Source organism: Pseudopipra pipra, chromosome 18, assembly GCF_036250125.1.
Source record: "Pseudopipra pipra isolate bDixPip1 chromosome 18, bDixPip1.hap1, whole genome shotgun sequence".
NCBI classification, from domain to species: domain Eukaryota; kingdom Metazoa; phylum Chordata; class Aves; order Passeriformes; family Pipridae; genus Pseudopipra; species Pseudopipra pipra.
The window spans coordinates 4,863,424-4,879,389 of record NC_087566.1 but is presented as its reverse complement, the minus strand read 5'-3'; the positions used below and the strand labels follow the sequence as shown (position 1 = coordinate 4,879,389).

At 39.1% G+C, this 15,966-nt stretch overlaps 1 protein-coding gene across 4 annotated transcripts; it reads right to left on the bottom strand.

Annotated features, from left to right (window-relative positions):
* Positions 1-673: 673 nt before the first annotated feature.
* On the bottom strand, positions 674-15,791 carry RAB36 (RAB36, member RAS oncogene family). 4 transcript variants are annotated; one of them, XM_064675487.1, is made up of 13 exons: positions 15,538-15,786; positions 14,682-14,789; positions 13,068-13,220; positions 12,260-12,348; positions 11,056-11,144; positions 8,479-8,544; positions 7,398-7,499; positions 5,688-5,752; positions 5,036-5,087; positions 3,548-3,629; positions 1,931-2,021; positions 1,266-1,385; positions 674-1,032 (listed from the first exon to the last, which is right to left on the bottom strand). In XM_064675487.1, the coding sequence occupies exons 4-13, from the start codon at positions 12,326-12,328 to the stop codon at positions 971-973; spliced, it is 798 nt and encodes a 265-aa protein (XP_064531557.1). In that variant the 5' UTR covers positions 12,329-12,348; positions 13,068-13,220; positions 14,682-14,789; positions 15,538-15,786; the 3' UTR covers positions 674-970. The 4 variants fall into 4 exon arrangements, with proteins under 4 accessions (XP_064531557.1, XP_064531558.1, XP_064531555.1 ...); XM_064675488.1 differs by lacking the exon at positions 8,479-8,544 and having other exon boundaries at positions 15,538-15,789; XM_064675485.1 differs by lacking the exon at positions 674-1,032 and having other exon boundaries at positions 1,166-1,385; positions 15,538-15,791.
* Between the last annotated feature and the right edge of the window lie 175 nt (positions 15,792-15,966).

Here is a 15,966-nt window from a genome sequence, read left to right as displayed (position 1 = left end):
GCATACCAGGGTTGTGGGTTCAACCCACATATGAGCCATTCACTGAGGAGTTGGACTCGATGATCCCTGTGGGTCCCTTCCAATTAGGAATATCCTGTGAAATCTGTGAATTACTCTTAGCAACAAAGTAGGACTGCATGTAGACAATATTCATGAAGATCAATGCAGAGAAGGAATCTGCATCCTCTTTGGAATATATGTGTTCCATGTTATGCACTTGTGAGACCATTCTTTCTTATTCAAGTGAGTGGAAAAGAATAGCATTCTTATCTGGTAACATTTTCAAAATATTAGACAGATGGGATAAAACAACAAAGTTCCTACCTGGACTTCTGGGCTTGGAAATACTTAAATCCTGGGCTCTGATTCTCAAGTGGAAAATGAAAAATAATACAGATTTTTCCTGGATGGAGAAACCACAGTGGAAACTATGCAGTCTGCATTTGTGTATCCATACCTGATACTTAAAAAGATTTCTACTGGAATAGTTCCAAAATACTTGGAATGCACAAAAGCAGATCAGAGTTATTTTATGCTATGACTTTAAAAGGGAAAAACTTATGGATAGCACCCTTTACTCTGAACTGCCACTTGTTTCCTGCCCCCATGGGAATGCAACTTCACTATCTAAGATTTCTAGAGAATTATCAAAGAACAACACACTAAAATGACATCATTTTTGACTACAAGCACTTCTGGCAGACAGGTGAGCACATGGCACTGGCAATGTCTCCTTGCATTAAGGATGTTGTGTTTCAACTACACAGAGGAAGGTTTATGTAACAATTGTACCACCCTGCACGAGGAGCCTGCAGCAGCAAGGGAACTCTCAGAAGGGAAGTTGGGCTAAGTTTTTCCTCCCTTGTTTCCCAAATTAAAGCTCTCTGTTTCTGGCCTGAGAGCTTGCACTGCTGCAGGTGCTCTGTGCTGTGCTGCAGAGAAGCACGGGGCCTGAAGGAACAGTTGACAATTAGCAGCAACTCGGGCTGACTTGAGCGTTGCCTTCTGGGATTTCCAAAATGTTCTCCAGGTCTGTGGAAACAGCAAAGTTAGAAAATCAATTCACAAGAAATGATACCATCCAGTACCAAGGGTAACAAAAGCTGGATGCAGACCCAGTCACTCCCATAGGGTAGAACCTGGGTAGACAGTGACATGAATGGGCTTGTAGGTGTTTGAAACTGGCTTTTAATGCTTGAAAAACCTCCCCAGTCCTTCAGACTGTAAACAAGGAAAATATACATAAAAAACAAAACTCCACATACTGATGAGATTTCCTGCCCCAATTTGGGCCATGTGCCCAGGAGTGTTCTCCAGCTCCTTTATTATGGACTGTTCAAAGGCCAAGGCAGCAACTCGGGAAAAGAATTCTTTGACATTTTCCCCTGGGGAGCAAAACAGAAATTATGTGTTTTAACAACTGCACATCAACAGATGATCAAGCATAACAAGCACATCTGTGAACAGCTCACTGCTCAATACTGGGACAGAACAGGCCTCTCCAACAATCTGTCTTCCATTCCGATCACTGCAGAGAGAATTTCTAATTTTCTTACTCTGGAATACTGTACCCTGTACTGCACCTTTATTATTAGCCACAACAGAGAGAATTCAGTTAGTGGTATAATCTTTTTCCATTGCAAATGTTAAATAGTGGTGCACATGTGTATTTATGTAACTATCTATGAATTAAATATGCTCAGACCCTGTGAAGCAGCTCAATTACTTCTTTCTGCAAGCACGAAAGTGCGAGCACAAATAAAAATGCACAAATAAAATTTGATCATTAATAAACCTGAAGTTTCTAATAGCAACAAAATGCAAGAACAACAACAAAAAAAAAGTGAATGGGGGGAGAGGGGGATAATAAGTTCCTCCCACCTCAACATCAGCTCTTGTGGTTAATTTTACATCTTTTGCAGTAATTTACCTGTTTTGGCTGAGACAGACCAATATTCTGCCCGCATCTCATTGGCCAAGCAGATGGCATCCAGCTCTGTCCTCTCACACACAGCATCTGACTGGGGAGACAACATGGAAGAACTGCAACATAAAAGTGTATCTGGGCTGGTGACAGCACAGAGCTGCTGCTTGCACCTGTCCTCTGATGCTTCCAGTTTCTCAGCGGCCTTTCTGACCTCGCCTTAGAACTTGTGCAACCAGCCAGGACTGTGAGAACATTCCCAGATTTAGCACTGCTTTTAAAATGGAGTCTCCACTCCCCTCCCACAGCCCTGAAAGAAAGCAGGGGGTAACATGAGTAACCATTGTATCAATACATAAGGGGCAGGGAGCTGGAAAGACAACAGCCCAGTTACATCCTTGTCACCCCTTCACTCTCAGCAGAAGAGTTGTGGGACCAATTAATCACAACAGTTCTTTGGGTTTAATCTGTTTTGTCTCTGTCTCATATCCACTTTTCTATTGCATCAGTTTTTACTGTGCTGTAACCCAATGGTCTTCCCCCCTTTTTATTTTTGCTCTTTTTTAGGACTAAAATTTCTTGCCCTTTCAATGGGATTTTGCTTTCTTGCCCTTAGTTTTCAGGTCTTTTCACCCTCTCATTTGTTCTCTGTCACCAATCATAAGTATGCTGCTATTTGCTTTTGATTTCTAGCCTATTTGGGATGGGTGACACCAGTCATCTTTTTACAGTTTTCTGTAGATTGTCTTACAGTGGAGAACCCCTGCAAACTTGAGAGGAAATCTAAACATTTGGAAATGATTATGTGACATCAAGATGATAAGGAGAATGAATCCAGTTGGGAAGACACTGGCTTCACACTGAAGTAATACCTAGAACCTAAAGTCCTTTGCTTTGCTCTTGTCTCCCTTTTAGTTGACAGCACTACATTCTAAAATCAGAAATTAACTTCCAGTAAGGTACTCTAGCCTAGACAAGGCTTCATATGTGTGTCCTCAGAGGTCTGGCACGTTTAGCTTTTATTGCAACTCAGAAAAAGCAGCATAAACTACACAGAGTACCAGAAAAACTGACAGACATACAATTTTCTAGGACTTATTTTCACTAAAGGGTAAGAAACAAAGTGCAGAAGTGATATTGTGGCAGTTGGGTGGAAATAAAAAAAAAATCAATTAAACAGGAAATTAAACAAGTTTGTTTTGAAATCTTTAAAAACTAAGTATTGATAGCTGCAGGAAGAGAAACACAAGACTGAGAATGGTATAGAGAGTGCATTATATCCTGTTCTTCCAACAATGATGTCATATTCAAGTAAGGAAGAAATCTTCCCTGTTCCTGAATAACGAACACACTGTCCCTAAAAAAAAAACAAATTAAAAAAACCTTCAAGATCATTAGGTACGTTTGTATGTGCTTGAAAAATACCACACAAGAAATATTTCATAACTACCTATCTTTTCAGAAAGCCTCTTCTTAAATTGTTTCCAAGTACACTGTTCTATTTACTTGTTAAGCTTTTTGCTCAAGGTCTTTGTCTCAACAACATTGTGCACAACTTGTAAGGGAAATCATGAGAGGAACTAGGGAAAATCCCATTTCCTTATCTGCATTCAATTTACTCACCACCAAATCTTTTTTTGTTCCAACTAGAAAGATGAAGCTGGAATCTGGTTCATTCTCCCTCAATGCATCTTCTAGCCACTGTCTGAAACATAAAAGAGAAATGACAGAATCAGTCAGAGGGAATGAGGAATATAGGAGAAGGTAACAGATAATGGGGTCACAAGAAAAGTGAGAGGATGAACTTATGTGAGAGTTTCAAAAGGCTTTTTTTCCAGACAGAAAGAGATCCAGAGCTATTCCAAGTCCTTTGAATACGTCTTCCACTAACAAAGTTCAAACATATCCACATTCAGAGGACAAATTCAACAATAATTATAGCACCCAGAGAGGGCATTTCCTATTATTAAGGAGAGGGCAAAGTTTTGATCGAGATAAGGAATAAGAAGGCAGGAAAAAAGGGAAAGGTCTGAACCACATAGCAGATTAGATAGAAAAGGGAATAAAGAAGAGTGAAATAATCTATTCAGCATTATAAAACAGCTCCCTGTTGAAGGGAGTATGATTCTCCCCTGAAGGCTGTATGATTCTTGTCTCACAAGCTTTTATATTTTTGTTACTCTGGCAATCAAGTTTCTCTTGAGTCATCCAACACAAGTCAAGGAGGGAAGGGAGTGTGTGCGTGTGTGGGAAATCAGGTTCACAGGCTTCAATTACTTTCAGCCAAGCAGAGACACTAATATATATATTATTTTACAAAGTCCTATGTAAATGAGCTAAGTACCATAGTACACATTCAAATAAGACAGAATACAGGTTGTAAAGAAGCCTATACCTGCATTACAGTCAAAACAGCACATTAGAAATACACATGCTCTGAACTGTGACAACGGTGTGGATCATAGATCCATGTAGGGTTTTGCATCCTGCACTGAAAGCAGAAGGAGTTTATCCATAACAATTAACATGCTGTTGTAACCAAACCATTACAAGCATCTGAACCAGTAAGTTTAGCTATATCTACATATACTTTGAGTTCTTAATTTTCTCTCCTCTTTTTGACAGGCTACCTCCCCAGAGAATCACTTCAGAAACTAGAGAAAGAAAATAATTTGAGGATATCAGTGTACCTAAAAAACGTGAGGCTCTTGAGACATTATGCATGAGATGCATCTCATCATTTTCACCACTTACATTAGATGTCAGCCTGTTATTCTATTTATAGCAAATGAAGTAAAAAAAGAATGCTTTTGGGGTGTACTTCATCTCTTCCTGCATGTCTAGTTTTGGAAGGATCAAGCTTTGACTGAAGTGCCTTTTTCTCTGCACTGACTTTAAAGGCAGTCAAGTGTAAATAGTTCAAATCTACGCCCTGCATTTTCTTCAGAAAAATCCCACCCTATGCAATCCAAACAAGTGACTGTCATTTTTCATTTCTTAGCTCAGGAGAAAATACACTCATGATCCAGCAAGTTCTCAACACCTACATATGGAAGGCAATTAAACCTGCTGTAAAACCTTTCAAGGATAAGCCAAAATGCAGAAACTTACTTGGTGTGATCCAAAGTTTGGATATCAGCCAGATCAAACACTGTTATTATAACTGCAATAAAAGACAAGAACAGAATAAAAAGTAATTAAGTTAGAAGGTGTATCAGAATTCTCTCCAACCTATCTTGTTAAACAGAGAGAATGTTTACATATAAGGTGCAAGAACAGATTTAACACACAGGAGGTGGAAGACTATCCATTTGCTCATTCCTTTTCCTTTTCTAGCACCCAGTAAGACTTAAGTCCTTAGTCTTCAACCATATTTCATCTTTACCTGTAGTCTGCAGTCCACGGTGCCATTAACCCTTTTGTTTTGGGACCACTAATTCCTGCAGAAATTGTCTCTTACCAAAGGAAATGCCAGAAATATCCACTTCTAACTCCAGCATTAATCTCACCCAAACCCAAATTCTTTTCCCCTTAGACACGAGTGCCAATTTTTATCACTGCATCATCAAAACATTCAGAGCTTGGAGATGTGACAACACATCAATTCACGAATTTCTTCATCCCTTCTTCCCTGCAGGAACAGACAATCCATTCCAGCACACTGGGTCTACAGGTACCTTCCCAAGGAGCATATAAGCATATACATTTCTGGATAAAATACAACCTCCTGACACAGCCAGGATCAAATTAATATTGTTCTCACCCTCTGCTCCTCGGTAGTAAGCAGATGCAATGCACTTGAACTTTTCCTGACCTGCTGTGTCCCATCTGTGCAATGGGGGGAAAAAAGAAATTTCAGGTTAATGAAACCCAGTGTAACCTGAGTAAACATGGTAATGAAGCAGCAGACTGGCACAGGGCAGAGAAGAATATGATACCAGAGAAGTGTCACCATCTGGAACGTGTTATTCATTAACTCCTGATAGAAATACAGTAAAGCTCTATTCTTTAATGAAGACATGTGAACTCTGTTTTAACCTTTTTTTTTTTAAATACCGTTCATTTTGGAGACACAATTCAAATATTTTTATTCTGCATGGCAATACCCTTTCCTCAAAACATTTTTTTTATCTATGCCATTTGCATGGATTTCTGGGGCAGTCTAATTTTATACATTTCCTGTGCCAATACTAAATAAATCATGTATTAACCCATGTTAGAGTCTTGCAGCTGCTAGATGGGATATCTGTCCATACACTACAAATTAGAGACCTACAGCTCAGTCTACCAGCTACTAATGACACCATTAAATAAAATCAAGAAAGTGCTTTTTATTAATGAACATGATATGCAGTGCCCTCAGGTACTGCCAGCACTGCAGAGGTTTGGGGCTGTTGTAGCCCAGTGCTGCCACTCAGGGATACTTCAAATTTATCTTGTATGGCAATCTCGCAGCAGGAGGGGGCACTAGTGCTTATCACATGGAAACGTTCTACCCAGCTCCTGAGGACCTGGCAGATAATGCAACCTGATGTTCAGTAGCTCATGAACCTTATTGCTTCAGTTTGCAAAACACTGCTACATGAATCTACGTTTTTAGAGGGACTCAAAGGCCTGGGAGAATTTTCCAAAACACAATTGCACTGAAATGAGTGGGAAATGGATTCCTAAGTATATTTCAATAAATACCATGAGCCATCTATTTACATCAGTGATGTCACTGAAAAAAAAGTGTTCCCAAGTGAAAAGGTTTTTAAGATTCATGCACTAAAATACCTCATGCAAAGCATCTTATTTCTGCTTTAGGTCACACTACAGCACAAATAATTCCATAATGCCCTCTACAGAAAAACATTTTCAGCCACTGGAAACACCAAAGGACTTCCTTCAACAGACCCAAAGCAGGTCAAAGAAGGGCAGGATTCCCACTAGTCTGACAAATGAAGCTGAAAATCAAAGATAACAGGTTCACATACTAATAAAAACACTCCAGTCTTTTTATGACTTGGGGATAATTAATTAGTCCCTAACTAAGAGGTGTTGAAATCACTGAACACCTTAATATTCATTTCAATGGCTGCAGGAATAAAACTCCCAGTAAAGCCAAGTTCAGTGCCTTTTAAACCCAAGTGACAGACTGGGGTAACCCTAGAACTGGACAAAGGTTGTGTCAAAAGCTGCCACTTCTCTTTCATGAAAGTTGAGTAAAAGAGGCAGAACTCTACTGAAATGGCACAAGACATCCAAGATGAATTTTCACTGACAAGCTTGTAACGTTTTTTAGGGATGAGAAATCCAAGACAGCAAAATTTTTACTAAAACTGCAGGTCCAGGTACAGAACCTTTTTTTTCAGAACACATTTGTGCAATTTCCTTATTTTCAAAAAATCTTTATTTCACTGGAGCCTGCAGCAATACAAGCTCTGCTGAGACTGTACTCTGAGCAATGCTTAACCATCCAGTTTCAACTTACATCTGGAGATGATATGGGATTCCAATTATCTCAAAACGTTCCATTTCAAAATCCACTCCAATGGTTGCCTTGTAGTCTCGGTCAAAATTATCTTTACAAAATCTGCAATTAAAAAAAAGGGATGAAATATTAGTAAGACACAACTACAAATAACTGCAAAACTGTCAGGGTAAATTATGAAGGAAATAATTAACTAACTGTGGATTGGCTATATATTGTAGAAGCATATATGAAAACACTAAGACACTGATTAAAAAAAAGGAGATACTGTATAGCAAATTATGAAGCACAAACACCTAGTAAGCTTTCAGGATGAGATGAGAATCAGAACATTTTTGGACTGTCAAGGAATGTACAGTATCTTATAGTTTTACTTACAAGGGAATGTATTTTGGGTCACAAATAATGACTCAAATGATTGTCAATGAGATTAGGGGGTTTTAAGTTCTGCTTAAGAACTTGAAGAAATAATAACCATGACAATGCTCCAAGCATAGAGAAAAAGGTGTCACAGTGATAATAAGCTACAGAAATTCAGTGATCTGTTCACTGGACTTAAATACAAAAAGCATAAGAGCTGTTTTTAACATTCAGTAAAGAATCAAGTAAGTATTTTTTAAGGTATTCTGCCTTAAAGGTCCCTCTGCTCGAGCTTCTCCTACAGTCTTGCAGCTGTAGAAATGAGTCCAGGGACCCACACAAGGACAGCTGAAAAGGGCTCAGTGAACAGCCCTGCAACTAAGGAGAAAACATGAAACCAAGACTCAGACACTGAATTTTTTTTCCCCAGTTGTTTAGCCTTTAGACTGAATGTCTTAAGAAAACAATGTATAATATTTGAGTGGATAAAAGTACTTCAGAATATAACATAAACTGATTGAAGTGCTAGAGCATGACCACCTGTGTTGGTGTATTAAGCCTTTCTCATACCATAGTCTTAGTTTTGTCTTTCATTTAATAACAAACCCATGAAGTTCTGGTTCAGGTTCATGAAGTGCTACTCTCAGTGGACAGCAAGGAAATGTTATAACACTTACTTGAGAAACAGAAAAATCAAACCATCTGCTGAGATATACTGTACCTGTTGATAAGACTGGTTTTCCCAACATACAGGTCTCCTACCACAACCACTTTGGATATTTTCAGCCTGTTATAAATATTTGAAAATGTTACATGGTTTCAGTTGCAATTTCAACAGTCTCTCTCTAAAAATTCTGATTTAGATCCTTAAATTGCAAGTGATGAGTACATGTACCTGTGACTTAAGTTTCCCAAAGTGCCACTGTGCTGCACGAGCAGAACCTTAAATTGCAAGAAAGGAGGTCACCAAAAAAACAAACCCTTCTGGAGCAGAAATAGTCTGTTTATTACTCTCTATATTTTTTTCTTAATTTTAGTCCAGTGGGATATGACTTCTATTGCATTAAAATTGCTTTGACTACAGGTGTATACATTTGACAGTTTACACATAAGACCATAGAGTATCTACATCCTTTGCATTAAAATTAATCACAAGTTTCTCATTGACTTTAACAGTACAAATAAAGCCCTAAATGCAGAAACAAAAAATTGCTGATAATAAAATAACCCACTGCAGAATGTGTCTCTGGGAAAAATAACCCACAAGGTTAGAGCCAATACATTTTCTGACTACCTGGAATAATATTAATCTGAAGCTGGCTTCATGTAAATAATCCTCTTTGCTCCAGGATACAGCAGATGGGCTTTGGGTGACTCAGCCTGCATTCTTCAAATTGCACCTGAGTGTACCTTTTAGGAGATACAGGGGGATAAGTGAATGGAAGTGTTCTTGCTGACCTAAACTTGGATTGGTAAAAATGGCTTAAGAGGTTTAATGTTCTTTTCTAGCAAGGAATGGCTTTTTAAACAAAGGCATTAATCTACTGAATACTATTTCTGGTTACATCAGATTTCCATGTGATGCTGATTCTAAGTTACCTGTTCTAAATAGTCCAAATCTTGATTGGTAAGCCATGTGACTAATATTTCTAAAAAAAAAGAAGGTGTTTTTGGTGCCAATCAACAATAACTGAGTGGTCACAGGCCCCTATGCTGCTGAAATGTCTCTGCCTGATTAACTGTTACTGAGAAAATACTGAGTAAAATCGATGACCTTCGGGGAAAAGCAAAAAAGTAAGTGATGGTTTAGAGGTGTGTGTTCCATTAACTTGTATTGGGGAAAAAAACTCTCCAGATTAGACAATTTAACACACTGATGGAATATTCAGAGAGTCTTAACTACAGCCATTAGCTACTGAATTTCTCAGACTAGCTTTCCAAATGACAAAGAAATATTTTATTACTTGGGATAATGGAAAAGGAAGATAATGGTTATTCCTGTCAAGCTTTACAAGTACTGTACAAAACACTGGCTGCCCTTTTACCCCCATTACACCAAAAAATTATTTAAATCACTGAATAATAATCACTTCTAGAAAGCAGTGACAGAAAAGTGTTTAATTTTATTCACAAAGCCAAAATGTAAAGCTTTTTAGCGGTACTCTGTTACTAGAATAAGTTAACTGGACAGTAGGTTTACTCTGGAAATTAAAAAACAAAACAAAACCAAACCACAAACAAACAAAAAACCAAACCTCAAAACACAGAGATGTTGGCATCAGAAGGGGAAAATGCCTCAATTCAATAAAGGATGTAGCAAATTACCATGAAACTAAGATAGTGACTGTGCTCCTAAAAAAGTAGTAAAGTCACTGATGTCTCTCAGGGTGATACATTTTAGCTTTCTTTTTTCTTTTTTAGCAAGACTGCCAAGTGAAATGAATAAAATGTTGCATTTAAAGATGTATATCATTACAAGTCTTGTGGTAATCACCAACTGCAGATTTGAAAGAACAGTGAGCTAACTGTCAGTATTCATAGAAGCTCCACTTTATGGAAGATTCTTCACACTGAAGCACAGAAGCATTTATCACTAAAACATACAGCTATTTATTTTGACTGAATAGTGATGATTTCTAACATAGTTTAGCTTTCCTGCCTTGCTTCAGGAGATTAAATCAGTAATGGTAACAGCTCTGGGAGAGAGAGAAGGTGGGGGAAGAAAATAACTTCAAGATTATTACTAGGGCATAAAACAGCTTATTTGGATTTTCCAATGCTATATATTTACCAGAATTTTGCTTCAGTTTTAAGGAACCATTTAAGAGAACTTCTCAGCATGTAAACTTCAAAAAAGACTAAAACTAGATTCTTAGGTGTTTCAAGAAACTTAGAACTGCTGTGTTTCTATCCCTCCAAAGCCTTTATTGTCTGCTCCTTTGGAACACAACAGAGAACACAAGGCTGGATCTGCTGGATCTTTTGAACGAAGTAAATACTTTGAAGTGTTTAATTCAAAGGGGCTGAAAAACTATTTGTTGCTAAACTGCTCCACCGTTTTTTCAGTGCTATGTATGCCAGCAGTAAAAGTGTCTTTGACACTCCTGGGAAGAAGAGGCACTTTGTTCATTTACTGTCAAACAGGTCAGGGAACTGCCATGTGCATGGGCTTGGCTGCCTTGAAACACACTGGAGTGAGGAACATGAGGAATGAGGAAGGAAAAGCCAGTAAAGAAAGGAGGCTATCAAGAACTGAAAATACTTTCTTTGTTGCATACCTGGTTTGTTCCAAACTCACCCTGCTGTTGCAGTGCTCTGCTGCCAGGCAGTGCTGACCTGTGTGTGGAAGTGCTCCTTAAGCTGCAGACAGGCCTCAGGTGTGTACCACTGAAACACAGAACAGCTGCTGGGACAAACTGCCTCAGGGCTGCTTGGCAAGAGCAAATCAGCAAGGAAAAACAGGGAAGAAGATTATTCAGAGTTTGTCAAGCACAGAGTTATCCTGGCATAAGAAAAGAGATAGCCTGGGTTGGAAGGCAGTCAGGCTTCCCCACAGCTGTGTTGTAAAACTCCTTGGGATCATCATTTGACCACCTTTCTGAGCATCAGCATCCAAGCACCCACAGCCAAACACATTTGCTCATCTTTCTGTACCACAGTAAGTGCCTTGAATTATCCCAGTGATCTAAGGCACACAAGACAGACACAGATGGGAGAACACCACCAGCAAGTCATTATTCCTATGAAGTCTTTTCAATCTCTTCTAAGTGTGAAGCACTGTTTTTATTATCAACCTTTAACTAGGAATTAGTTAAAAATGAAGAAAATGTATTTGATTTAATATTTGCTAAAAATACCTATTATATTTTTCATAAAATCAAAATATGTGGCTGAGATCAAGCATGGAAAAAAATGCTAACTCCCTTAAAACGGTCTTTTGAACAACTGAAAAAATGGAATGGTAATTCCTTGTCCTTCCATGTCCTTTACTCTTCTATTATACTTCAAATAAAGAAGTCTTTGGGGACATCAAAGGGCTTTTGTCTGTGTTTCTACAGTGCCTGCTACATTTGATCTACTGTATGACTAAGGTTCCTATACAAACAGAAAATTAAAATTGCCTCAAATTCTTCAGCCAAAGCCTCCTAATTAGACTTTTTTTGCATATTTAAGATAAGCTATGGTTCCTATTTCCCCTTGGTGTTGGAGCTCTTTAAGCATGTAATTATTAATGTTTTGCTGAAATAACAAGATAAATATTATAAGATAACACTTTTGTGGCAAGAGTCACTTTTTGTAAAGGTTAAAAAGAAGAAGTGAGGATTATTATTAAAGAGGTCAGCATTGAATGGGAATTTGAGGTCACATTAAACTTTGAGAGAAATTCTTAAATAATCTGTAATTTTAAGAGAAGACAACAAGTGTACATTAAGTTAAATTAAAATAGTATTAGCACAAGGGAAAGATAGATCAGTGTGGCATGGGCTATACAGAATGCTTACCTTGGGAAACTGGGAGATTATTCTGTCCCTACTCACTGGGGGAACAAAATGCATTAGGCTGGACTTCATCCTCCAAATCCAGTTAAATACTAGCAGAGAGAAAATATGCAAAGAAAAACATAATATTCAGGAATTACCTCAATACAGGGACAATATGATCAAACAAAAACTTAACTAAGTTCTTACAGACTTTTTTTTTTTGTCTTTTTGGCAGTTCTTTCACTTAATTTGCATTGAGGGAAACCTGTTTCTTATGTAAAAGGGACCACTTCAGAGTGCACAGCTCTAGTAGCAAACAGTGACCTTCTGAAACCACAAGGAACCAACTCTAATTCCATGGGAGGGCAGAGAATTGCTCACTTAATTCAACACAAGTGCTTGCACTTTAGCCCTCAAAGGATTTTGCAGTGCTTAATTTGAAAATCTTGCTCATCATTGTTTCAAATGCCTCTGCACTGAGCACATTAATAAATGTTAGGGGCTACCAGATTTCATTTGGTCAGAGGGAGAAAGGAAGAAAGATGAAGCTGCCACATTTCTTGGCACAACATCAAACTTTCATCCAAGATCAGCCCAGAAAGAATGAAATCAGTAGATAGTCTGACATGGAAAAAGAATAATGCTCACATGAAAAGCACAAATGCATTTAAATGTCTCACCTGAGACATATCAATTTGGTTATGCAATGAAACCTCGTGGGTTGCTGGGGGAGGGGACCCTTAATAGGGTTCCAATTTCTTAGTGGCGTTCAAAGAACGTTCTAATAAGAGCATTTCCATCATGTAGCAAAGTGTAAGGAAGGACTCACCGTGCAGCAGCTGATGCAGCAGGATTCCAGCCACACAAACAGCTCAGCCCGCTCCTACGTGGCCATAGCAACAGGCTTGCAACAATTCCCTTCCTCCCGCTCTTCCACAGACCGGGAAGGCGGAGTTGGAGTGATTTAACTATGCGCAGGACCCTGGGTTTAGAAATAAAAAACCTGAGTTTAGTGGTCCTACAGATTCCTCTGATCAGACACCGCTCCATAATAAACCCGATGGCCCCTAATCCCATATAACGAAACAGTTCCATTGCCTTTAAACATAGTTGTATATATGGATACAAAGAGCAGGATTAACACAACTGCCAAGGAGCTGAGGGAGTGGGAAACTCTTACGGTGCTAATATTAAGCATAGTACAATTATAAAGAAACTCCTAAGGGATTTTTTCAGCATTTCAACTTGATTTCATCTCAGCTTTAGAGTCAGGATGCGCATGCCACTAATGAGACATTCTGAATTATATAAATGCCTTTCTAGTCATTAGTAATCTTGCTTTCTAATGTGCAAAACACCAAAAACAAGGAATAAGAAATCACACAGCTCTTTTGTATTACCTAAGTATTGTTAATCGACTCATTAATTTAGACAGCATTTACTGTGCCAGACTGCAATTTAGGATGCTAAAAGATTTTGCTATGTATTTCATTAGGATTTAAATTTCCAAATTTCAGAAGAAAAGAAAGCTCTCCCATTCTAACAGTCATATGTTGATAATGCTGGAACAGGCTTGGAACAAGGAGACAAGCCTCTCCCACTCCTGCAGCAGACTAAAAACGTTAAAGGGCAAATGAATGCAGGCAAGTAATTTTAAACAGCGAGCAAGTACATAACAAAAAACCTACAGTTGTGTTTTACAACCCTACAATAAGAACAATGCTCAGCAAAATTGCTAGTCCCCTACTTAGAAATAATTTTTTATTCTCTTTTGTGAGGAGTTGCTTTTAAACCACTTCAGACACCCATGTGATCTCGACCACACCAGAACAGCCACTTCCCCCCAAAGAATCCAGATTTGCAGCTGATGGGTTATTCACCAAAGAAAGCAACATTACAGTATTTATCCATTACCATATGGACAGTTCTACTTATGCTACCTGTGACCATATAAAATTTGAGAGATCTAGAGCCTTTTTATGGGGTGCTCCCACCCTTCTGACAAGCTTGAATGACTGTATGGCAATATTAATGTCTTAATTAATGTCGGAACTATAGTTCTAAAAAGAAAAACTCCACTAGTTGGGTAAGAGTTTCAAACACTAACTTGCTTCTGTCATGTGTGCATAGGCTGACTCACTGCTCATCTCCTAAAGCTCTTTCACAAACTAAGCTACAAAAATACCCCCAGTTCAACAATCTCGGTGAATGCGAAGTACTGGAGGAACCAAAGCAAACAAACAGAAATATATCGAAATTGAGGGGCCATCTTCACTTACATTTATTGTATTTTATCTAAATCTCACACATGCATAAACATATCCCAATTTACCAAATCAACAAATTAGACACACCATTAGAGGGAAAAAAAAAATTAAGAAATACAAAGCTGCTAAAAATACTGAGAATGATCGGTGCTGAGATTCAGATTTTCTCTTCTTACAGAGCTGAAAGGGGATTCAGTCACCAGGGAGGGCTGGGAACATGGTGTCTCCACGGCATCACAACCCTCCTTATCTCAACGCTGCAAGAACAGGAGCACCAGCGGATTCTGTGGATAGACAAAGGATTTGAGGCAGGCATGCAGAAGGCATACATAAAATAACTTAACACCATGACCACTAACATCAGTATTCCAAGCTACGGTGAAGGACAAGACAGCAAAATTCATGCCCAAAGCCGAGTCAACCCTGAAGGATAAATGAAGTCTCCAGTTTTCTCCTGCCCCTTCTACCCTGAAAAAAGTTCACATTCTTCCTATGGAAATATGGTGAAACTTTACAAATATATAGTTAGCAGAAGTATAGTTAGGAAAGTAAATTCTTCTTTAAATAATCTGCTCTAAAATGTTGCAGAAAAAAAATGAATCCTTTCCAGGAAATACTTTTTAAAGTAGTAATTTTTCTTTTATGGATTTTGAAGATCAACAAAGCAGAATCTATTCCTGTTATGTATTTTAATCCGGCTGATCAGAATTACTTTGGATCAGTAAAATCCAGTTTAAAACCCTTGATTATAATAATTGTTACTTAGACATAATGAAAAAAATCTTGACAATTTCACTATCTGCACTGAGACCAAATATTTCACAGTACAAGCCATCCAGAGTTTTTCCCTGATACCAGATCACATCTCACAACCCAGAACACCCATAAGCTCTGCCAGCAACATTGCAATGCTATGTTCTTCCCATGCCCCTTCCTCTGAACATCCGTGAAACTACGTAATGATAACAGAAACCTTTACTACACATTCTAGCTGGTCATAGTGACATTTTGGAGAAGATTAGGAAAGAAAACCTGGTCCAAAACTCCCTGAGCTCTCTTCGACCCTTGCACCTCAAGGCGCTCACCTGCTGTCTTCCTGCCCCGTAACTCGACCACCGTTGTGTTCACTCTGAATTTTTCCTCAATTTTTAATTTTTCTCAACTGTAACTACTTTGAAAACAGGGGGCGAGAAGAGAGACCGCACACTTCAGCAGAGAGGCGAGGTAGAACCGCCCCACACCGGGACCCCAGGGCGCCGTCCCCTCGTGCCCTCACAGCCCCCCCGCCCTGAGGGGCCGCCCCTCAGCGCCCGCGGCGCTCCACGGCCGCGCCCCGCGCCCCACTACGCCACTGGCGTAACTCCCTCACGGCAGCCGCGGCCACACGCGGCACTTACGCTGTTGGCGCAGGGCCGGGCCCGGTGCTCGGCTGAGCAGCCGCTATTCACGAAGCGGCGCGCA